At 47.1% G+C, this 24,803-nt stretch overlaps 1 protein-coding gene across 1 annotated transcript in view; it reads left to right on the top strand.

Moving 5' to 3' along the window:
- Positions 1–6,446: 6,446 nt before the first annotated feature.
- Sbspon (somatomedin B and thrombospondin type 1 domain containing) overlaps positions 6,447–24,803 on the top strand; it is a 31,569-nt gene continuing 13,212 nt past the window's right edge. The window contains exons 1-2 of the mRNA XM_057790833.1: positions 6,447–6,731; positions 21,400–21,594. Of these exons, the coding sequence (XP_057646816.1) occupies positions 6,518–6,731; positions 21,400–21,594 (409 nt within the window). The 5' untranslated portion in view covers positions 6,447–6,517. The remainder of the gene's footprint in view (positions 6,732–21,399; positions 21,595–24,803) is intronic.

Raw genomic sequence — 24,803 nt, 5'->3', positions numbered from 1 at the left:
GTAGAAGGAGCTGCAAGCGGGCCTGCTTTTTGTCCCACCCAGCTCCCGCACGGCTAGCTTAGCTCCAGAATAATTACACGGAAACTGTATTCCTTTAAACACTGCCTGGCCCATTAGTTTCAGCCTCTCATTGTCTAATTCTCACATCTTGATTAACCCATTACTGGGAAGGATCTTAACCTGCATCTATCTTGGAGAGGAGAGCTATTGTCTGCCTCATTGTCTTCTTCTCAGCATTCTGTTCTGTCTACTCCGCCTACATAATTTTCTGACCTATCAAAGGGCCGAGGCAGTTTCTTTATTAACCAATGAAAGTAACACATAGAGAGATGACACTCCTACATCAAGAGTCCTTGCTTCTTGTCACCACCTACCCATGGAGAAAAATTCTCCATGGGCTTCAGTTAGGCTTAGGGCTGATTTGGGAGGGGCGGGGGTGGATATGAAGTGTGTGTGTGTGTGTGTGTGTGTGTGTGAACACACATGTGGAGGCCAGGGTGATTGGCATCAGGTGTCTTCCCCTACCCATCTCCACCTTATTTTGAGGAGCATCTCACTGGATTATCAGTTAGGTTAGACTAAGCAGCCAGCGAGACCTGCCTATCTCCACCCTATCCCCAGGACTGGGATAATGTATGTATGTCACTATGCTGGCCCTTTTGTGGGTGCTTGGGAACCAAATTCCAGTCCCTGTGCCTGCATGGCGAGCACTGTACAACTGAGCCATCTCCTCTAGACCTTGGGGTCGACTAAATTAGGGAACACCATTTGAAGGGTCTGCTGTTAGGTGTTTTACGCACCTTCCTCTTCTTTTTTCCAGAGTCATGTGGGCACTGGTATATGAATCTACTTATGGCCATTAGTATAACACTTGGGATGTTCTGACTGATATAAAGGTCCTGCTATTCAGAGAAAATACCAAGCAAGGGCTCTGTGGTTTCAGTGTTGTCATTCTGGGGCACAGGGCCTGTGGGAGTCAACAGTGACCAGACTCCCCAACCATAGCTCCAACTACCAGAGCCCTCTGACTCGTTGGGTTTGCGCTGTAGATCTCCTCAGACCTCAGAAGCTCACTTCCAACTGAATCACAAGAATAATCATTTCTAAAGGGACTGTCCTCTGACTTGTGGAAAGAAACAGAGACAGATGGGACACATACCAGACCAATAGAATAGAAAGAGAGAACAAACCTGCCATGGCAGGGCATGCATATAGTTACAGTACTCAGGAGACAGAGGCAGAAAATGGCAAGTTCCAGGCTAGCCTAAGCCACACAGTGACATGCTGTATAAATTAAAATCAAGCAAACAAACAACCCTCCCCCCCCCAAAAAAAAGTCTGTTAAGACTAGGAGCCAATTAGAAGGCCGAGTAGGTAAGGACACTTTCTACCAAGCCTGACAACTTGAGCTCAATCCTCTGGATCCTCGTGGTGGCCAGAGAGAAGAGATACCACATGTGGCTTGTCTTGCTACCTCCATGCATGTGCCACAAACACGCGCAAAATAAACACTTAATCTAGGTAAAGCCTGGAACTTGTCATTTTCTGCCTCTGTCTCCTGAGTACTGTAACTATATGTATCTCAGTGGTAGAGAGCAAGGACCTGCGTTTGAGCCCCAGTATGTTAAAAATATTAACCAATTGAGCTGGACGGTGGTGGTGCCTGCCTTTAATCTCAGCACTCGGAAGGAAGAGGCAGGGGAACTCTGTGTGTCTGAGGCCAGCCTGGTGTACAGAGCGAGATAGGGCAGTCAGAGCTACACACAGAGAAACCCTGTCTCAAACACCCAAATATATGTTAACCAATTGAGCTCTCTCTGGAATGCCTGCTTCAGCAGCACATGTCCTAAAATCATAATGAGACAGATCACTCTGGCTCTGTGACGTGCAAACATATGAAGCATTTTGTTCTTTCCTGGTGCCAGGGAACATGAGTATCCACGTGAAGAACAATGAAAATAGATCTAGATCTCTGAACCTAAATAAAATTCAATTCAAAATGGACCACAGACCTTTATGTGAGGTTTGCATATGTTAAACTGATAGAGGGAGATGGCGAGCACAAGGAGATATGGATACAGGGTGCTCTAAGGACCCCAATAGCTTGGGAGATAATAGGAAGAATCATGTCTGCATGGCAGTGCCCGCCTGTGATGCCAGCATTCGGTAGGCAAAGGGCTGAGAGGCAACACAAATTTGGAGCTGGCATGACCTACATACTGAGATCTAGACCTGTCATGGCTCCATGGTAAAACTATGTGTTAAGAGAAAGTGTGTGTGGGGTGTGTGTGTGTGTGTGTGTGTGTGTGTGTGTGGTCTCCATGATGTTATAAAGCTTCCAAACCAGGTGTGGTGCCTCACGTCTACTGACCCTGGGAGAGTTGGGAGAGTTGGGCAGGATTGTGAGTTGTCTGTTGTTGTCCTTGGGGGTTATTCTAGACTGGGAAAATGACAGAGGGAAACTGAGCCCTAGCTATTCTATCAGATTTCCAAACACCGCAGGAATTGTAAGGGACCTCCACCTGCATGGTCGCAGGAATTGTAAGGGACCTCCAGGCTGGACTCTACAGTAAGTTCCAGACTAGTCTGGGCTACAGTGAAGTACTCTCTTAGAACACAAAGCAAGCAAAACAAAAACCTTAAATTACCAAACCAAACCAAACCAAACCAAATCATCATCATCAACAACAACAACAAAAATACTTCGCAGTAAAGGAAACTAGCCAGGAAATGGTTGCCTTCAGAAGGGAAGTCTCCGATAGTTTATGTGACTAACATTGATACCTAGAATAGACATCGTCTCTGAAGCTGAAGTCCCTCCTAAGATCTGTGTGCATCATAATTTAATTGATAACTGATAGTGAGTTGGGTGTCTATTTTTGGTTTTGTATTTGTTTTTTTGTTTTGTCTTAGGTGATAAAACAAAACGAAACCCCCACCCCCGAATCCCACAACTTACGGTCAAAGACGTCTGGTATTCAATAAAATATGTCACAGAACCCCATGAAGTGTTGTGCCCTGACAAATGTCCCGGAACTACGTCAGCTCTCCTACTGACACCCGCCTCAAGAGGTTTCCTTGTATCTCTCATAGCGCCCTGGCTGCTGTCAATAAAAGTATTTAGTCAGTTTTCACATGAAAATTCAAACCTTTTATTTTTTGCCTCGGTGCGTGTGTGCATGTGTGTGTGCACGTGTGTGCATGTGTGTGTGCACGTGTGTGCAAGACTGAAGTTGACAGTGAGTGGATTCCCTACCTGCTGAGCCATCTCCTCAGTCCCCAGACTTACATTTCAAATGCATTCCAGCCTCTTGGGCAATTACTGGTATTTTGATTTCCATATCCCAATTACAGTATTCAGGAGATACTTCCTAATATCACCCAGCTTTATTTTTCCATTACCATCTTTTCTTCACTCTCCCATCCAACAAGCTGTAAGTTATGAAAGAGTCTTGCAAAGGATAAGTTTGGCTCCTGGCCTGTTAGTCACTAATTAGCCGCACGCCTAACATGTCTCTCGGTTCTTAGACACGGGAGATACTTGCTTCCCGGTTAGACAGGATCAAGTGGGACCATGCAGGTGGAAGTCCCTTACGATTCCTGCGACCGTGCAGGTGGAGGTCCCTTACAACTCCTGCGACCATGCAGGCAGAGGTCCCTTACGATTCCTGCAAACATGCAGGTGGAGGTCCCTTACAATTCCTGCCGTGTTTGGAAATCTGATAGAATAGCTAGGGCTCAGTTTCCCTCTGTCATTTTCCCAGTCTAGAATAACCCCCAAGGACAACAGACAGGAAGTCTTGAGAGGTGCAGTTGGTTACTTCCTGTTCATCCACAGGATGCTCAGGGTGAGGTCTATCCTTCACATATTTGCACTGCATGGAGAACAGAGCAGGTTGCTTTTATGTCTGACTGCACGCAGTTTCCAGCGAGAAGGTGAACACCTTAGGTTTAAAGGTCGCTGTCTCCTCACTTTGCCCTGCGGAAGCTGCTGTGTTGGCTGTGGCTTCCCAGAGAAGGCATATGTTGACTGACGCTTTCAAGGCAACACCAGCTTGGACTTGATACTGTGAGATTCCTTAAGTGTCACCAGACACTAGCTCCCTTTCGTTTGCTTTATGTAATGATCATTTAAATACTTGTGGTTTTCTTCCTTTTTTTTTTTTAATTGTAAACTTTGTGCTTTCCTGGGTGTTACACACCAACCAAGCTGCATTTGTGTTGTACTTGTCTTTAACCTCCAAGTAGGGCGGGGAGTGGACATTGTCACTAGTAGTTTCTTGGTCCCCACTTTGTGCCCGGTTTACACCTGTAGGTTTCCTGTAGGCTTCTCATGGAATCTGATTAGGATTCTGTGTGAGATGAACATGCTGAGGTGATGGCGGGACCAAAGTCCGACCGGATTCCTTTCTGCATTCAAAGCCCATATCTCTAGTGTGAACTCTAAGCTTGTAGAGGCGGGGCACCGCTGTGGAGAGAATCCCAGCCTCGTTCACGACAATCGAGAACTCTGACCCCACGTGGCAGCTCCAGTCCGTGTCTAACCATTTGCTTTTCAATTTTCTGTCTGTGCATAAGGAAAAAACTGAGTAAAGATGTGGTATTTGGGCAAGGACTTGGACTCTATGCTTTTTGCTTCTCTGTTTTGTTTTTACGTGTGCGCGCGCGCACACGTGTGCTTCCTCTGTGGCCAGAAGAGGGCGTCTCATTCTCTGGCACTGGAGCTGCGGGCAGTTGTCAATCACGACAAGTGAGTGCTGAGAACCAAACCCCGGTCCTTAGGAAGAACAGCAAGCGCTCTTCCTGGCTCAGCCAGCTCCCAGCTCCACTTTTCAGCATCTCCTTTCTGTTACCATTTTGTCTCAGTTACTCTGGAAAATGAACCAGTGTGTTGTTTGCTTTTTCCACCTTCCTGGCACTATTCCAGGTTCTTATGGCATTACAGAAGCATCTGCCCAGAGGCATCCCGTGGAGAAGACAGACAGAATAGAGAAGGCTCAAAGATAAATTACACGAATGTGTTGCTACAGAACTGCTAATAAAACCTGCAACGGGAGGAAAGCAGAGGGCGTAATTTGTTGGCAAGACAATTTAGCCCCAGCTATCAAGAACTAAAACCACAAAGGAGTGCATATTATTTCTTTAAACTGCAAAAGGAAGGGAGACTTGCCAGAAAGGAAAACAAAAAAGTTTTCCAATGCTGAGAACTTACTTGTACAAACTCACAAAGAAAGATTTTTTTTTTCTTTAGAGTATATTTTCTTTGGACAATCAAAGAAGATTGCATTCTACACTGGTCAAAGTAATCTAAGATTAGGGCTTGACAATGTGGTTGTTTTTTCCATTTCACAGCACGCTTGATTTTTATACTTGGCTGCTAATTTGCTTTACCACTTTGGTAGCAAAGTTTAAAATGTTTAATACTTTAATTCCAATACTTCTCTCTCCAATAAGATAAATTCCTCTTTGAGAAAACTGTGTATGAAGAATTAGACTCCGACTTTAATTTGATTCCTTAAGTTCTCAGATGTGGGAAATGTTTCTTTTAAAAAACTGTGCTAATTAAATGATTTAGGATCGCAAAGGAAAAGTGGAATTTTCAGAATAAATCTTGATAAATAAAGAATAAAGTGTGTAAAATTTAATATATTTAGAGAAAATGTTGGGGGTGAAGCCAGGTGTAGTGATTCCAGCACTTGGGAGGCAGGAGGCAAGCGGATCTCCGTGAGTTCAAGGCCAGCCGAATCGACATTGTAATTCCCATGACAGCCAGAGTTAAATTGGGGTGCAATGTCGCTCACAGGAAGGGTCTTGTGTTGGACATGGTCTCGATTCCTTCCTCAGCACCGCAAGTACAAGCGAGCAGCGCAAACAAATAAAAACGTCCAAAGTTGGACAATTTTAGAGTGAAAGTTATTTTTAAAAACAATACTGGTGAGGGCTCCTTTTAGGAAATCAGCTTTAACAGAAAGCAGAGCAGTTTCTACTCCATCATTTCCTTCATGTATTTGTCTCTTAAGTGGAGCAAACTAGCATTTTCCTGGGGGAGAAAAAGCCACTATAAGATGTGCAGAAAGATACTGCTGGCTCCTGTGTGCCCGGCTGAGCCTGGGAGATTTGGCGAAGCAGTGGTTTAGGAAAAGCCTCCCGACGGCTTTCTACAGCGAGCTGGGGCGCCCGGGTGCAGCGGAGCGCTGTTTATCGGACGGCTTTCGGGCGCAAACACGCACTGGCTCCCGAAAACGTTGGGAGGCAGAGTTTGGAGGCAGGAAAAGGGACCGACGGGGCGGGCTGCGCGAGCGAGCACCTGCTTGGCTGCTCTCCGGGCGGGTCCGGGGCGGGCTGGGCGCGGCGGGCTGGTTGGGAGGAGAGGTTCGTGCAGCCAGGGCGGCCGAGGGGCGGCGCGGAAGGGCGGAGGGCCGGGGCCAGGGGCGGGGGCTGCGGCTGTCGCGGGGAGTGGAGCGCGGCCCGGAGACTCCGGCTGGGTCGGGTCGCAGGTGTCACCGCAGCTCTGGCCATGAGGACCCTGTGGATGGTGCTGTGCGCGTTGGCACGACTGTGGCCTGGGGCCTTGGCTGGCTGCGCAGAGGCCGGGCGCTGCTGCCCTGGTCGGGACCCAGCCTGCTTCGTCCGTGGCTGGAGGCTGGACAGGGTCTACGGAACGTGCTTCTGCGATCAAGCCTGCCGTCTCACCGGGGACTGCTGCTTCGACTACGACCGGGCGTGTCCAGGTGGGTGGCTGGCTGGGCCCGGGGTGGGGCCGCCAACCGCGCAACCCCAGACGTCGGGGAGAGGGCAGGGCGCTGGGCTGCTAGAAGCCGGGAGTCTTCTGGTTGCTTCTAGTCCAGTCCGGTCTTAGCCTCCCAATCCCAGCTCAATCCCTGGGTTTCCCAGTTCTCTTCATCAACATCTCTGAAGCACCCTTCTTGGACATTTGTGGGCCACCTGGGGGCATGAATTTTGTGATCAAGAACTGCATAGTCACCCAGGGCCTAGAAGGACGGTGCTGACAGCGTTCAGGGGTGTGGCTCTGGGCCAGTCTTCCCTACTGTTACTCTGTCAAGTTCACGTCTCACGTTGGGGATGGAAAACGGTGATGTGGGCAGGAAGGTGTGACTAGTCCACTTTGGGCTAAGCTTGCCCTTGGGGGTGAGGGTGGAGCATAAAGTTCTCAGAGGTCTGCGGTTGTGTTTTGTGGTGGGTTTCAACAGGGACCACAGTTGCTTCCCATGAGGAGGTTTTCTGCGCTCTCCAGACTATCCTTAGGATTTCCCCGCCTCAGGCCTCTACCGTGTTTTCATCCGGACCCGAGGCCTTTCCTCATTTAAATTTCCCTTAGCATCTCGGTTCTTTATCCGTTTGTAGGGTTCAGTCAACAGTGCCGCTTTAATTGAATTTTAAGGTAAAGGAAGAAATGGAGCATAATCCTGAAAACCAAACTGAAAGCAACTGTGCTTGCTGCTACTCATGTCAGTCCAAAGCCGCACATTGGATAGGGTTGGAACTCAGTCCCCTCTCAGGTCCTTCCTCAGCATCTCCTGGGGAGAAGACCCACAGGGTCCAGCAGGGACAAGGCCGCTCTTGTCTCTTCGCTCAGAGCCTATGAGCCCCTAGGCAGGTCCGCCACCCAGGCCTGATACTGGAAGAGCAACCCGAAAAACTGGACGATTTCTTGACTGGTTAAGAACTAATTACCTCTGAATAGGGATGCTCTTTTTCATTTTTTTTTTTCCTGTTCCGGGACATCTTGCCTCAGACTAAAGGAAGCTGAAAAGGTCAATTACTCAGGAAATGTAGTGACTCTGAGTCATGTGTCCCCACCCCTGACAGCACCCTAAACTGTACCTCTCGGCTACTTGGATATCTCAGGAACACCTCCTAACCAGGATTTGGTTCTGAAACCACTTTTCCATTATAGAATTCCTGCAGCCTAGGGAGGTGTTACCTCTACATTAGTTATGGAGTTCCTGCAGCCTAGGGATGCGGGAAGCACAAAGATGGACCAACAGTGAAGGTGCAATCTCTGCTCCCTAGGAAGTCACTAGGAAGTCACCAAGAAGCATACAAGCAGGTGCAGGCAACAGTAGTGTCTTCAGGGACACTTTCCACCACGACCAGGGGTGTCCGGCACCGTGATTTGCTTCTTTTTCCTCTGTGTCTTTTCTTAAGGCACTGGGCTTCACCTGTTCCTTTCATGATCTCTGCGCTAGCCCTTTCGTATTTTCATTTTTACACTTCATGACTCTGTTTAAGTGAACTAAATCTCCGTAACATTACCGCAGTGGATCTGATCGCTGCAAGGGCCACCGCGTGGCTGGTGGGCGAGCAGGGCGCACAGCACTAGCGCGATGCAGGAAGCCATGAGTCATGTTCTGAAGAAGCACAGCAGCAGAGCGGCGTGAGAGGCTCCTCACGTTGTTCGGACCTGCATACGAGGGATGCTTATTTTCTCCGGGATTTTCCATTTAATACTTTCTGAGATCCTAGACAGAGAAACTAGGTGGGGGGAGGGAAATATTTCTAAAACAGGTAGTCTGGAAGAAACACTAGAAGACATGTAGGAAGCCTCATGTCTCTGTTCAGCTGCCTGCCGCCTGCCAAGCCCTGAAGCGAATAGAGGTCAGGCTCTCCAGAGGGATGGGGAGTAAAGGGGAGGATAGTGAGAGGAACTTCTTTCTTTGCTTGGAACTTGCTGTGTAAACAAGGCTGACCTCGAGTTCCCAGAGATTTGCCTGTCTCTGCCTACAGAGTGCTGGGTTAAAGGTGTGTGCCACCACACCTGGCTGCGATTGGTTTCTAGGAGACATGGCAGCACCCTCCCCTCCCATCTTAATCTGACCACAAAGAAATGAAATACCCTTGTTTTGGCTTGGGATATAGAAATAGTAAAATCAATGATTTTGGACTGGTTATTTATTGGATAAACTCAGGAGAGTAAGTGAATTTATCATCTTGTGCCTAAAGCAAGTCACAGAAATTGCATGCCTGGTGGAGGAACTAAAGCCAGAACAGGGAGTGTGGTGGAATTTAAAAGCCTATCTGCGAGTCCCGAATGCACTTTCCCAGGCCAAGTGCTTGTAGGCTAAAGAGGAGCTGACTTTACACCAGTAAGGCCGCTCACTGGTGCATGCTCTAGTCTGAAGTTTCCTGTGAAGAGAAGAAGGAAATAGAGGCCACTGGAAGCTGGCTGCTTGGTGAGACCAAGCCTGCTTCTGCATTTCAGGTAAGGATACTAGCCAAGGGCAGGGTGGAGCTGAGAAACACAGCCTTCTCAGCCCTGGGCAAGCCGACTGACTCTAGGTCAGGGCTGCTGTGGGCCTGCCTCCACTGGCCGGAGTGAAAACTGCAGCTAGAACTGCCTGTGAGCGCCACTCTGGCAGAATGCCTCTCTATTCTTATGGAATTTTCCCACCAAATAGTTATTATTTGTTTGTGATTGCCTCCAATCTGAAATAACCATAATGTCACGATTTTGTCCTTAGACTTGAGGAATGCCGGGTTTAACCTTTACCCTATCTACTGCTCTTATGGTTTTGGAGAATGAATGCCAGTCTCTTGGGGCTCAGCGTAACTCACGTGTAAAAGGAAAATGACAAGACCAAAACAGGGGACTGTCAAGTGGTTGCTAGAAGGTGATACCTAGAAAGCCCAGAACTTGGTGCCTGGCAGGCTCTTAGGGAGCAAGTGTTCCGTCATCAGCCCATGGCCACGGTGGGCACTGCTGCATATTTCAATTAATTAAACATTTACACAATAATTTTAGGAGTACATAGTCTAGTTATTCCTATTTGTTATTATTAAGTCACAAGTGTCTACACAGACATGGTGGCAAACACTTAAACCCCAGCACTCAGGAGGCTGAAACAGGAGGGTCAGAAGCCCAAGGCCTGCTCAGTTTATGGAGTAAATTTGAGACCCACGTGAGTAAATTAGTTCAGAATCACATTCTCGGGCTGTGACTTGATGGCAGAGCCCTTACCCAGTGTGAGCAGGTTTTGAGTCTGATCACCAGCACCACAATTTATTTTTCTCTTTTGAAAAATTTACCCAGACCCTAGGGGAGAGAAGGCACCCAAAATAAAGTAGATGTGTTAATGTTTATCTTACATACATCTGCTTAAGATCAGAGAAATTCTGAAGGCTGAAATTCATACAGCTCAAGGATGTTGGGGAAAGTATGGCTTCCCTGTGTTACCATTTCACAAACGCCAAAGCTGAGGAATGCACGGGCTCCCATCACTCACATGCACACAAATGAGGGTAGAGCTGGGAGCACAGGGCTTTCTGACCTCAGGTTACAACCTGCACCTTTTTAGAGGAGTTTGTAGTGACCACATACACATTCCTGAATCCTGCAAGTTCCTGTAGCCTGGAGTCCCAGGTTGCTCAGCTCTCAGAGGCATCTAATCTTTCATAGTCTCCTTGCTCAAAGTTTGCCCTCTCCTTGCTTTGAAGCCCTTTGATCTGACAGTATGTCTGACGTCATAAAACGTGTTACCGTGTCTGTATGAGTCAGCATGCCGAGTTGGGGAAAGTGTCACAAAGAGATGGGATACTGGCATTTTGTTATCTAAGTTGAAAGGTTTTGTTTTTCAAAGTTGAAAGGTTTATTTTTCCTCTTATGTAACAATAAAACATATTTTAACCCCACAGATCCTTAGATAAAAGAAATATCTTCATTGGACAGATAGAATAAAAATATTATTTCACCTGTAGAATAACTTGAGTTGCCAAAGACATTTATGCTGAAATGAATTATTTCAAAACATAGCATTTTGGGGATGGCATGGGTTTAACGCCAATAATTATCATAAGTCTCCTTCAAAGAAAAAAATAAGTAGAAAACAAAACAGTTTTTTGCTGGGTGGTGGTGGTACATACCTTTGATCCCAACACTTGGGAGGCAGAGGCAGGCAGATCTTTAGGTAGAGGCCAGGCTGGTCTACAGAGAAAGTTCCAGGACAGAGAGGGCTATCCAGAGAAACCCTGCCTCCTCCCGAAAACAAACAAACCACCACCAACAAAAACAAAAAATAAAACCACCACCAACAACAAAACAATCTCCATTGGGTGTATCTAAAATAGCAGAAGGAACAGACCCAGATCCAAGTCACTGCCTGGAATGACTTAGTAGAAGTCACACTTGCCCAGTGCCTCTCCCAAGTCGCTAACTCACACTCCTATGGACTTCGTGCTAAGACCACAGAAACAGTGGGCTGTATTGCATCCTTCACAGCAACCAGGGAACAGGCAGAACTCTGCTTAGTAGTTATTGACTCACAGGACGGGGCAAAGCTGAGTAGTCCCTGTGTCTCCTGGATCTCCAGGAAGTCCAAGGAACAAACTGCCCCAACTCCAATGGGAAAGGAGGGGACCTTGAGCTTATGACCAAGGGCTCAGAACCTACCGAGAAGAAGGATGGCTCAGATCCTGAGAACGAGAAAGCTGAAGCTTCTTGACAAGAGCCAGCACAGCTTGAGGGGCAGCCCGAGGGGCAGCCTGGAGCTAGCAGTGGTGGCCTAGAGTAAGGAATGGGATGTAGGTAACACCCAGGTGACATTTACCCTGGATCAGAACCCACCCCACACACAGTCTTACCCCTGGGTCAGCACCCCCCACAGTCCTACCCTTGGGTCAGCACCATACACACACTCTGACCCCTGGGTCAGCACCCCACACACACACACCTACCCCTGGGTCAGCACCACACACACACACTCTGACCCCTGGGTCAGCACCACACACACACACTCCGACCCCTGGGTCAGCACCCCCCACACACACTCCTACCCCTGGGTCAGCACCACACACACACACTCCTACCCCTGGGTCAGCACCCCCCACAGTCCTACCCTTGGGTCAGCACCCCCCCCCACTCCTACCCCTGGGTCAGCACCACACACACACTCCGAACCCTGGGTCAGCACCACACACACACTCCTACCCCTGGGTCGGCACCCCCCCACTCCTACCCCTGGGTCAGCACCACACACACACACTCCTACCCCTGGGTCAGCACCCCCCCCCACTCCTACCCCTGGGTCAGCACCCCCCCACTCCTACCCCTGTGTCAGCACCACACACACACACTCCTACCCCTGTGTCAGCACCCCCACACACACTCCTACCCCTGGGTCAGCACCCCCCCACTCCTACCCCTGTGTCAGCACCACACACACACACTCCTACCCCTGGGTCAGCACCCCCCCCCACTCCTACCCCTGGGTCAGCACCACACACACACACTCCTACCCCTGGGTCAGCACCACACACACACACTCCTACCCCTGGGTCAGCACCACACACACACACTCCTACCCCTGGGTCAGCACCCCCCCACTCCTACCCCTGGGTCAGCACCACCCCCCCCCGACACTCCGACCCCCCCAGCACAACTACTTTCCAGCTACTCTCTCACACGATATCACGACCACTGAAAGTTATGCTGCGTTTTTGTCTCATTTAAGTGAGGAAGATAATATAGAAAGGTTAGGTAACTGTCTGAAGGGTCTCCACTCACAAGTGATGGAGCAGGATTTGAACCCATGAAGTCTGGATCCAGAGCTCACAGTTTCTAAAGATTCTGTTGTGCTGTCTCTAAAAAGTAGGGATGTATGGGAAGCCGAGTACTTAGCAGGGTAAGACCCTGACACTGGAGAGTGAGTGAGTCTTCTGGCAGCTGACTCTGTGCTCTTGGGGAGCTCTGGGTCCTGGTCTTTGTTATTCCTCTACACTCACCAGCCCCAATTAGGGTGCTTAGGCTGAACCCCCCCCCCAGCCCACCCATGCTAAGAACAGGCTTTACTACTCAATCCCACAAAACTTTCTCCATAGACACCTGATCAACTCAATGTCTCAAGCACATGTGTGGCTACCACCCCTGGGTTATCCATGGCTTCGGAAAGAACTGCTATTGGAACACACCCATATTTTCTTTTAAAAATGTTTCCTGACAGGCACGGTGTGCAAACCTTTAGTCCCAGCACTGGGAGGCGGAGGCAGGCTGATCTCAGTGAGTATGAGCCTTGTCTGTTCTACATAGGAAGCTCCAGGCCAGCTAGAGATACCTAGTGAGAGCTGCTGTCTGTCTCTGCCCTCCTGTGTGTGCGCGTGCACACACACACACATACACACACCCTCACACACACATACGCACACATACACAAACATACTCACACGCACACAGAGACAGAGAGACAGAGACAGAACAAAAAAGACTGCTTTTCTTTCTTCCTGGACTCTAGGCTCTAATCTGTTGAGAGGAATTTGGAAAGTACAGAAATAGAAACAAAGGGGGCTACAGATGTCGCTTGGTGGCAGAGCCCTTGCCTAGTGTGTATGAGGCTCTGGGTTTATTCCCCAGCATTGCGGAAAAGGCCAGGGACCCAGAAGTGCATAGAGGAGCACAGTTCTCCCGGAAACGTTGCCCAGGAGAAAGCATCATTGCCTTTCTGTTTGTGTTGTACCCCTCCCCCCAGGTTTACCTGATCTCTAAAATCCTGCTTGTTTTACGAAGTAGCTTGTGCCATTGTTTTGCTACCATTTTATAAACTAGTCTACCTGATGTCGCAAAAGATTATTTTTAAAACCTATTGAGGAAGATGGCAGTTGTTATGAGAGGAAAACCAATAAAAGCTGAGTTTTTTGTGGTACAAATAGTCCCTTGGGCAATGTGGTTTTATCTGAGTCTCAGAAAGGGCTTTGACGAGACTGCCCAGAAAAGGATGTACATGCCTGGAAAGGAAGAGGAAGGTGGCAGGCATGTAAAATAACACGAGCTGTGCCTGCCTTTGGTGTGCTGGCTAAGGGAGCCATTCTGTATTCCTTCTATAGACGGTCAAGAAGCAATAGCTATGAACAAATGGATATTGCCGTAACGTGTGCAAAAGAATATTCTGTAGGGATGTTAGGATATCTGACTCGGTGTGCGGTTCACACACTTAGACTTTGGCTTTAAATGACCAAGAGCAAGCCTGCGGGGATGGGGGACGGAAGAGTACTTGCGTCTGCGTGATGAACCTGGGAGAGATTGCTGCCTGAGAGCAAGATCAAGACGCTACAGCAGAGAAGACAGACCTCAATAGTACTGATAAAACGAAGGACTCTTCCCTTGCTAGCAGCTTAATTTGTGACATGGTGGTGGCATGTGCTCACTTGGGAGAGTCAAGAAAAACAGATTTTTTTTTGAGATAGGTTGTCAAGTAGCCCATGATGGCACTGAATTCACCATGTCGTTGAGGTGCCCATGAGCTTCTGACTGTCCTGCCTCCAACTCCCAGGTGCTAGAATTGCAGACATATACAAGCCATGACTGGGAAGAAAATTAAATTATTTTTTAAGACATCGCATTCAAAGGAGGAGGATTGTCATTTTAAGCCAGTTTGAGCTAGATGATGAGTTTGAGGTCATCTTGACTGTACGTTGAGGTCTTGTCTCAAAACATAACCAACCAAACAATAAATTTTTTTTAAAAAAAACTACTCTTGGGAACCTAGAGACCAAGCATGCTTATTTGGCATAACCCACAAAGCTGTGGTTGACTTAGAGAAAGACCACTATAGCCCAATATGGGAGGTGTGTCTTCTCTGTAGAAAGAGAAACCCAAAACTGTGATACTCAATGGGACCATGAGGGGCACAGGCAAGAAACATTTTTTCCATATATGCCAAAATCCTTGAGTGAGAAAAATTAGGACCAAATAAAATGAAATACCATTTCAAGACACAGATGATAAAATTGAAGAAGTTCTTTACTTCTGAGACCAGCTGTGTTGCTTACCTTCAGCACGGTGGCTGCACCTTAATCTACTGCTATCTCAGTCAGCAATTCCCGGCGGCAGCTCTAGCAATGGCTGGCCTCGCAGGCTGCAGCCTAGTGGGGATTCTGTCCCCATAGACACTGGCTCTGGCACTGCCTCTAAAGGTAGCTCTGACTAAATTTCTCTCAGTCTATTTATAAATAAGACTGGAGACTCAAAGGTTGGGGTGAAAATCTGTTAACTCAGAGAGGTTGAGTAGCAACTAGATAACCTTCTCTCCTTGCTGGGTTCTCCCAAAAAGCCATGCCTCTTCACTCTGCCAAGACAAAAAAGCTGCACCACTCAGCATGCGCCCCCTACTGCTTCCACTGCATCTCTCTGTGTCTTCCAGGTGCCCTCCGATGCTCTACGATTACTTTCTGACAGCGAGTTGCTAACTCAGCCTCCTGACCCAAGGTTCATTTTATTTAATTAACACAAATGCAAAGTTGAAATTCACAGTATGATCAAATATTCCCCAATGGAGGCACTGGCAAGAGATGTAAATGGGTTAGAGAGGATTAAGACTCCTGGCTGCCAGCCGAGGCCAGAGCTCCTGAACTTTAAGGAACAGAGAGAAAGGACTCTAAAGATGAACCCGTTTGACTGAGACTATAGGATGAACAGTGCTCGGCTGTACTCAGTACAGGAAGAAATTGAAAACAAAGTGAAAATGTGGGTAGGGGCCCTAGAGTCTGCGCATGCTCACTGTGTTCAGGGACGAAAGAGGCAGTGTAGCAGAAGTTTAGTGCCAAGGGGTATGTGCGTGTGTATGTGCGTGTATATATGTGTATGTACGTATGTGTCTGCGTGTGTGCGTTCATGTGTGTGCATGTATGTTTGTGTATGTGTGCGTGCGTGTGTGCGTGTGTTGGGGAGGTTTGATTTTTGTCTGGATAGAAACGTTCCCTATAGGCTTGTATATTTGAACCCTTGGTCACCCTGGTGACGCTGGAAGAGGCTAGGAAGCTTTGGATGCGGAGCCTTGCTGGAGAGACTGTGTCACTGGGGACAGGCCTTGAAGGTTTATAGCTCCACCCAACTTCTGGCTTCTTCTCTTTGTTTACTGTGTGCAGTTAAGATACTCTCTTTCAGCTTTTCAGCTGCTGCGCCAGAACCTTCCTGCCATGATGGACTCGCAATCTCTGAAACCATAAGTCAAATAAACGTTTTTTTCCTTAACTTGTTTTTGGTTGTATCAGTCTATCATAACCAAAACCAAACAACAATAACAAGAGCAACAAAACAAACAAAAATCCCACAAACAAACAAACAAAATGAAAGAGAAGCCAGATGTGGCAGCCCACACCTTTAATCTCAGCACTTGGACAAATCTCTGAGAGTTCAAGAACGTGGTCTAGAACACGGTCTACAAAGCAAATTCAAGACCAATTGGGACTGAATGGTGAGGCTGTCTCACAACAATAACAGCAACAACAACAAAAACAAACAGTGACACAATTTTTAAGGTTCTTGCACTTGGCTATGACTGGCTTTCCCTATCAGAACTTGTAAACATGTATCTTATGCTTGTTTACAGTGTAACTACTTTTCTCTTCTTGGTCATTCTGCGCCTGGAGGTAGGGATATCTGGGGCCGATTAACCAATAGGAAGAACTCCATCATCCCTAACTTTCTGGATGATTCATTACCTTCTTTCTCCAGTGGGGTGAGAGTTGGAGGTATGTTAGGCCAACACTAGGAACACAGGTGTGTATTCTGTGTCTGTTCTCCTCTGCTCCTCTATGATGCTTAGTGGAATCACTTTGCAAATCAAGGCCTTGCATGCAAGTCCACGCCCCATAGGTTGCTTCTGGAGAAACCCAACCTGAATATTGGGTTGAGTTTAAACAAAGAAGAGAAAGACGTCACCAAATTTCCTGTGCCCGTTAAATCTAGGCTTCCTTCCTCAAAAAGGAGGGGGATGATGTCATCAAACCCTAGCTGTTAAGCAGTTGGCCAGCATGGAGTCCACGGCCACCAGGCACCAGTTTATGAGGTAACGAGCGATAGACCCCATTAGCAGCTGGTAAAAGCAGATATGAAGAATGAGAAGATTGAATCTGAAGAAAAATATTTTAGCTTGTTGTCTGTAAAGATAAAGTTTAGTGGGAAAGGGGCAGGGCTGCTAATAAAAGTTCAAAAGGAAACACATGTCACACAGCTCTAATATATGGATGTGATAAATCTGTCAGAAGTTCCTGTACTCCTAACTCCTGGGACCAGTGATCCCTTGTGGTTCCAACTCAATCAAAAGTTCACAGGAGAATCACAGTGGAAGAGAAATAAACATCCCAGACTAATCCTCTAGCCCCAAATCTATCGAACATGTTTTTATTCCTATAATTATATTTCAACCCCTCTTCCATTTTGTCTTAGAATAAAACCATGGAGATATTGTCTTGGAACGTAGAACTTCTATTTGTCTTTATGAGACTTTTATTTATCTATTTATTTATTTTGAGATGATTACAATAAAATCTTCTCAGGCTATGGATGAATACCTGGGCTCCAGTTATTCTCCTAGCTCAGTACTTGAGTATCTGGGACTCCAGGTATACCCTGTTACTCAGGTACTCAGCTCTTTATAGGAATGTGAAAGTCAGATTGGAAAAATAGCAAATGACATTGTTTTTGTCAAGGACAAATCTTAGACAATAACAACAGTTGACACAGGGATTCTGTGACTCTTGAAGACTACAGTCATGGTACCAAATCAACCAAAGAAATGCTGGGCATGAGACTGAGTTTTTAAGAATTCCTGAGAGGCTAAATTCTATCAGAAAATACTCCCCAGTGTCATCTGTTGTATACAGCTAAGTCAAACTCAAGGCCACGTTACTAAATTCTAAGCTAAAGTCATGGCCAGCATTTATGCTATAGTATTGTCCAAAATTTAAAATTGGAAATAAATTCATTTTAAAATCCAAATATTAAGTGCTGTTCAAGGTCAACACATGGAAGGACCAAGTAGGCACAGGGAAGGAAGTCCAGGGAGGAAATGGGGTAAAGAAAGAATGAAGAGCAGAGGCATCCTTCCCAACTGGTTACCAGCCTGTGATTCTCTTCAGAATGACTGCTGAGGAGTTGCTTTCCCTGATTCCTTGATGACATAATATGAGCTGCTCTGTTTGATCACACTCGTCCCGCTATATAGGTGGAAACCTCTGAAACAAGATTCACTATCTAACCAAAACTGGCCAGGAATTCACAATTCCCTGCTTCATCCTTCAAGTGCTGAGAAGGTAGGTGTGTGCCACCACACCTGGCTAATGGCCAGTTCCAACAAGGGTGCTAAGGTAACGAGAAGGAGAAATGATGTTCTCTAAAGTGGTGCCAGAAAACTGGATATCCGAATGCAAACGAACAAAGATGAATGCTTATTTCCACAGACAAATCTTAAAGCTAATAAAAGACCCAATGAATTATAAACTTGTAGGATAAACCATTGGGGAAATTCTTCATGATGTTGGAGTTGCTTGTCAAAATACACCCCTGTGCTGAGCCCAAAGCACAGGCAACACCAGCAACAAAAATAGGTGAGCTAATCTTCACTGGATTGCAAAAACATTCTTTCTCTTTGCGTGAAAAGACACCATCAAGAAAGAAAAGAAGCCAGACCACAGGGATGGGGAAAATAAGTGAAATTTGTCAATTTGACAAGGAGTCAACTATTCATTCTACAACTTCAGGAAAACAGAAAGCTAAAAACTCAATTCAAAAATGGGCAAAGGGCTTGAATAGACAATTTTAAATGGTCCACAGATTTCTCAATGTCTTCGTCACAATGATGAGGCCATCAATATACACTCTATGGAGCTTCCTCCTATAGATACATTATTCAAGTGGAGAGGGGTCATCAGAGATGAACGGAGCAAGAAGTGACATGTTTTTGATTTCCCAAAGGGCCATCGTGGCTATGGGGGAGAAGACCAACATAGCTCATCTTATGCCAGAAGGCGGTTGACATGTGGTACCAATGGGTTTTTACATAGTAAATGAAGTATGCTTTACAATAGTATAAAGTTTTTTGAACTTTGGATTGTATGTACACTTTTCATACTAGGGATGTATGTCATTAAATATGTCCTCCCCAAACCATGACTTCTCAACTAGAGCACCCTGGGAAACAAAGAAGTTTTCAGGTATGAACTACTGGAAGTTCTCAAAAGTCAGGGGGTTATACGTAAAAAGCACTATGGACTCGAGTGTGAGGGCAATAGGGAAAGGGGTTTACTTTTGTAGAAAAGAAAGTTTTGGCATCCATCTCAGGACACATCTTTTTTTTTTTTTGGACACATCTTTAATACCAGGATTTCAGAGGCTCAGGTGGGGGCCAGTGGTGTGGTGGCGCACACCTTTAATCACAGCACTTGGGAGGCAGAGGCAGGCGGATCTCTGTGGGTTTACAAGGCAGCTTTGTTTGCAGAATAAATTTCAGGACAGCCAGAGATGTGTAGAGAGACCCTGCTTCAACAAAACAAAACATAAAAAAGGACCAGGGAAAAGGTGTGCCCTCGCTGAGGAGTTGGAGACGGTCCATGAGCACTGAAGCTGGATAAAACGAACATTCTATTTTAAGTTTTTGAAGGAACCGCCACACTGATTTCCATAGTGGCTCTGCCAGTTTACATGCTAGTGACAAGAGTGAATAGGGGTTTCCCCTCCCCCACAGTCCTGCCCGCGTTTACCATCATTTGTTTCCTCGATAATAGCCATTCTTACTGGAGTATGATGGAATCTCAAAGTACTTTCAATTTGCATTTCCCTGATGGGAATGTCGGACACTCTGAAAAGTATTTATTAGTCGTTTGTGCTTCTTTTGAGAACTCCAGTTTTATAAACCATTTTATTTATTTATTTAGCCCAATATCCATAGCATTTATTTAAGGGGGGGGGGAGTTGTGTGTGCAAAGGTAAACAGTGGGGACAGGACATAGAAAGGCAGAGGAAGACTGGGTAATGCATAAAACAAGTTCTTGTTTCCTCTCTGCTGGCTCCTAGTGACGCGAACAGTGCATAGACCATCTCTTAGGGCTTTTATTTGCTATCTTGGTGTTTTGTTTTCTAGGCACTGATTCCGTCAGATGTGTAACTGGTAAAGATTGTCTCCTGTATTGTAGGCCGCCTCTTCACTGCATTAACAGGTTTCTTTTGCAGTGCAAAAGCCCTTAAAATCCGCGAGTTCTCACTTTGTCAGTTTTGGCCTTATTTCCTGAAGTCCCACTCAGAAGGTCCTTGTGTGCCCATAATTTTGGGCACATCCACTACTTTACCTTGTAGCAGTTTCAGAGTTTCAGGGACAACACTGAGATCTTTGATCCTCTTGGAACTGATTTTTATCTGGGATGAGAGATAAGGATCCGGTTTCATTCTTCTCTACACAGACACCCAATTTCCCCAGAATCATTTGAAGAGCAGAATGATAGCAATGCGAGAAGATTTTATATGCCAGCCAGCGGGTGGGGATGTGAACTGACACAGGCTGTCTCAGCTGATCTGTTCTCGGTGCCCTTGCCAGATGGAGTTGGGGGAAGGTTACGGGGGGTTCCTGGTTATGGGTGGCCTGTTTACCCAATAACAACCCTCCTGTTTATGCAGTCAGAGCTACTGTTTAGGACAGCGTCACCAGCACTGCCATTTCAGGGGGAAGGACTTAGCAGTTGTCTTTTCTCCAGTGTGTACTTCTGCCTTCTTTGTAAAATACCAGGTGGCTGTTGTGCGGACTTACAGCAGACTCTCTGCTCTGTCCCACAGATTTCGTTGTCTGTTTTGTTTATGTTACCTCTGAGTCACACCATTGTTATCATTATATTTCCTAAAAGAATTGATCAGTAAGTACTGGGATTATGACTGGGTAAGGTACATTTTGCTTCTATAATTATTTTTCCCGTTTTTTTCCACAGTGAATGTATATTACTGTCACTAATGTTCTGGGAAGTGAGGGAGGAGGGGGATGGAGAAAGGATGGCTAAGGGGTTGTATTGCAGTTAGAAGAAATAACTCCCAATGCTCTATAGCACAGTTGGGTGCCTGTGGCTGTTACCCAGAATGGCTATCAGTGCCACATAGAGGAAATGTTCAGTGTTTAAGAAAACTGATTTACCAATGACTAATCTGATCATTACACATTATATGTGCGTATTGAAATAGCACACCAGCTTCCATAAATAGGTAAGAGTGAAAATATAATCTGGGAAGAAAATCATGCTATGATCAGGGGCAGTGCTAAAGGTTACTATTAAGAAAAAGAAAGGAAGGAAGAAAGAAAGAAAAAGAAAGAAAGAAAGAAAGAAAAGAAAAGAAAAGAAAAAAGAAAAGAAAAGGAGCAAGTTTTGTAAGCCCAGGAGCCTGAGGAAGAATCCTGTAGCAATTTACCTGGAATGTGTCCCTGGCCAACTGTCGGATTCCTGGACCTCCTCAGAAGTACCCATCAGGGTGGGTGGAGCCCATGTCTCTGGGACTTGCTGTGTTTCCAGATGCAGGTCATGACTGAGTTTATGAAGTTTACACAAGCTAGATAGACTCTGTGTTTGCATGGGCAGGAACAACCTGGCAGGCTGGGTTTACTCAGGGGAGCATGCTCTCGTTCTGTCTTCCAGCTCGCCCGTGCTTCGTGGGAGAATGGAGTCCCTGGAGTGGCTGTGCAGGTCAATGCCAGCCCACGACGCGTGTGCGCAGGCGTTCAGTGCAGCAGGAGCCGCTGAACGGAGGGGCGCCCTGCCCACCCCTGGAAGAGCGAGCCGGCTGCCTGGAGTACACCTCATCGCAGGGCCGGGACTGCGGGCATTCCTTTGGTACTGAGTTTCATGGTTGCTGCCTTTGTTGCTTTTGATGACTTTTGGCCACTTCCTGAAAGGTCATGCTCTGTGCAGGGAAAGTTCCATGAGGTGGAGGGCGCAGTCTGATTAAAGCAGATAGGAAGCTCAGGAAGCGCTTATTAAGGGGATCAATAGCCAGCTGCACATGCCTCTTTCCCTTGCTTCCTTCAGTCTCTCTCTCTCTCTCTCTCTCTCTCTCTCTCTCTCTCTCTCTCTCTCTCTCTCCCTCCCTCCCTCCCTCCCTCCCTCCCTCCCTCCCTCCCTCCCTCCCTCCCTCCCTCCCTCCCTCCCTCCCTCCCTCCCTCCCTCCCTCCCTCTCTCTCTCTCTCTCTCTCTCTCTCTCTCTCTCTCTCTCTCGGATGGTCCCTTCAGCTTTGCATGGGCTCACTAAGAAACCACACGAGTATACGCCCAGCTGACCTACCCTCACCCCTTTTACTGAACTTACACTAAGTAAATAGTCTACCCCCCACACACACCCAGCGCCACTCCAGCGCTCACACGCATGCGTGTGGTTTTTACTCCAGCGCTTGCGTGCATGCATTCGGTTTTCAGCAAATCAATCAAGCTGGTGACAAAGGACATCAGACGGTGATTCTTCACACAGGTTAGCAATCATCTAGCCAGGGTAACCCACTTCATGTAGCATGTGAGTTCTGGTTAAACAGAACTTTTAATTTACACCTAACAAATACTAGCAATGAAAGCAAAGTGATACATTTTGAAACAGTGATAAAATAATTTTTTTTTTGATTTTTTTGAAACAGGGTTTCTCTGTGTAGCCCTAGCTGTCCTGGATGTAGCTCTCTAGACCAGGCTGACCTTGAATTTCTAGAGATCTGCCTGTCTCTGCCTCCCAAGTACTGGGATTAAAGGTGTGCTCCACCACCACCACCTGACTGATAAAATGATCTTTTGAAACACTCACCTCTCTTATGTTGACGAGACTGAGGCTGAAGTGTTCAGATTTGTGAGTCAGTTGAAAAGGTGATTTTGTCCCGGTGCAGTGGCAGGCACATGTACTCCAAGATACTGCAGAGCAGAAAGCAGAAAGATCATTACATCAAAGAGTCCGGGGCCACCTTGGGCAGAATAATCAGAGCCCATCTCAGAAAAAGGAGAGAGAGAGAGAGGAGAGAGAGAGAGAGAGAGAGAGAGAGAGAGAGAGAGAGAGAGAGAGAAATAAGAAAGAAAAAGAAAGACAGATGTGATGTAACTCATGAAGGGAGCTAGGAACCTAGTTCACTAAGGCACCAGGAACCGTGTGAGGCACACAGAGAAATAAACAGAGGCCAGCACCAATATGCTGATCTGGGCTGAATCCAGTGGGGCAAAATGTTGGTTTTCCTGGGTAGAAAAGTCCATATGTTTTTCATAAGAACCTGGAAAATTTTTACATCAACATAATTTTTATCACGCAATTTCATTAGTTTTTTTCCATATATAAGTACTTATTTGCTTAGAGTCAACTTGGTGCCAGACATGGGCCGTATGCTGGGGTTATGGTGGGCAGGAAAGTTGACGTGAGGCCCAGAGTCTCAGGGACTGCAGTTTAGTGGAAGGGACATAATCATTGGATGTCCCTGGGAAATTAATCCTAGAAATCTATATCTGGTAATTTGTACAATTGAAGCAATGGAATTAGTCATGCAAGGATCTGTAAGCAGGAGTGATATGGTAATTCCCTCTAATCTTGAGGGGTGGGGTTTCCTTGGGGATAAGGTCAAGAAATCCTGAGCTGCCCGGAAGAGAGACCAGTGTGCTTAAACCTGATGGTCAGTTGTAGAGAGTTTGAAGGGCTGATGGGGGCAACATGGGACCATGAGAGACGATCCTGAAAGGGCGTGCCTGAGCAGAGTACGAGGGGGAAATCCTGACGGTGCTGTGCACCTTGTCCTGGGAGGAGGGGAGGGGGGCACAGCAGCGCCCAAGGTAGAAGGGCTGGAGAGTGCTCTTAGAGGGGACTCCACACCACTCTGAGGGGCCTCCGGATGAGGGAAGTATGAAGGGCAGTGGCAGCCCAGAGTCTATTGTCTCAGGTAGGCAAGTAAGCAATCACGCAAGCCCTGAATGGCTAATCAGCTGCTTGTTTGACTGTGTAAGGTGTGTGCCTTCATATGTTCAGGTGCCTATGAATGTGCATGTATGTGAACATGTGTGCATGCCTGTGAACATGTGTGCATGTATGTGAACGTGTGTACATGCCTGTGAAGGTCACAGAACTACCTCAGAGGTCATCCCTCAGGTACCGGTTTTTCTTGTTCTCTCAGTAAGATCTCTCACTGGCCTGGAACTGACCAAATAAACTAGGCTGACTCGCCATTGAGCCCCAGGAGTCGACTTCTCTATACTTCCCCAGTGCTGCACACACCCCCCCCCCACACCATGTCTGGCTGTTTTTATGTGGTTTCTGGAGATCAACTCAAATCCTCAAGCACTTTGTTTACTGAGTTATCCCCCAAGCCCTTGTTGAGCTATTAAAAAAAATGGATGTGGAAAATTTGGGGGCTTGGGGCCAGCAAGTTTTGAACTAGAGAGGATTCTATTTTTAGATTCTTGTCTTTTCCTGAAGAGCCTAGGAAAGCCACTGAGGTGTTTTCTGTAGGGACCATTGGGACCAGATCTGTGATCACAAAGGATCGCAGTGGAGGGGTACAGTGGAGGGGTAGAGGGGAGGGGCCTAGTGGAGGGATGCAGTGGAGGGGTGCAATGGAGGGGCACAGTGGAGGGGTAGAGGGGAGGGGCCTAGTGGTGGGATGCAGTGGAGGGATATGGTGGAGGGCCGCGGTGGAGGGGCGCAGTGGAGGAGTGCAGTGGGGGCACAGAAGAAGGGTGCAGTGGAGGGGTGCAGCAGAGGGATGCAGTGGAGAGACTCAGTGGAGGGATACAGCAGAAGGATGCAGTGGAGGGGTGCAATGGAGGGATGCAGTGGAGGGATGCAGTGGAGGGGTGCGGTGGAGGGGTGCAGTGGAGGGGTGCAGTGGAGGGGTGCAGTGAAGGGGCACAGTGGAGGAATGCAGTGGAGGGATATGGTGGAGGGACGCGGTGGAGGGGCACAGTGGGGGATGCAGTGGAGGCCTTATGTAGTAATCACATTCAGCTCAAAAAGAAATAATTACGCAGCTCCAATGGGGCGGCTCACAGAAGCAATCGTGGTTCATAGTCGGTCCAGGCCATCTGTCATA

The sequence above is a fragment of the Chionomys nivalis genome, chromosome 16 (genome assembly GCF_950005125.1).
Source record: "Chionomys nivalis chromosome 16, mChiNiv1.1, whole genome shotgun sequence".
Taxonomy (NCBI): domain Eukaryota; kingdom Metazoa; phylum Chordata; class Mammalia; order Rodentia; family Cricetidae; genus Chionomys; species Chionomys nivalis.
Note: the sequence above shows the minus strand (reverse complement) of the source record. Positions and strands in the feature narration are given on the sequence as shown.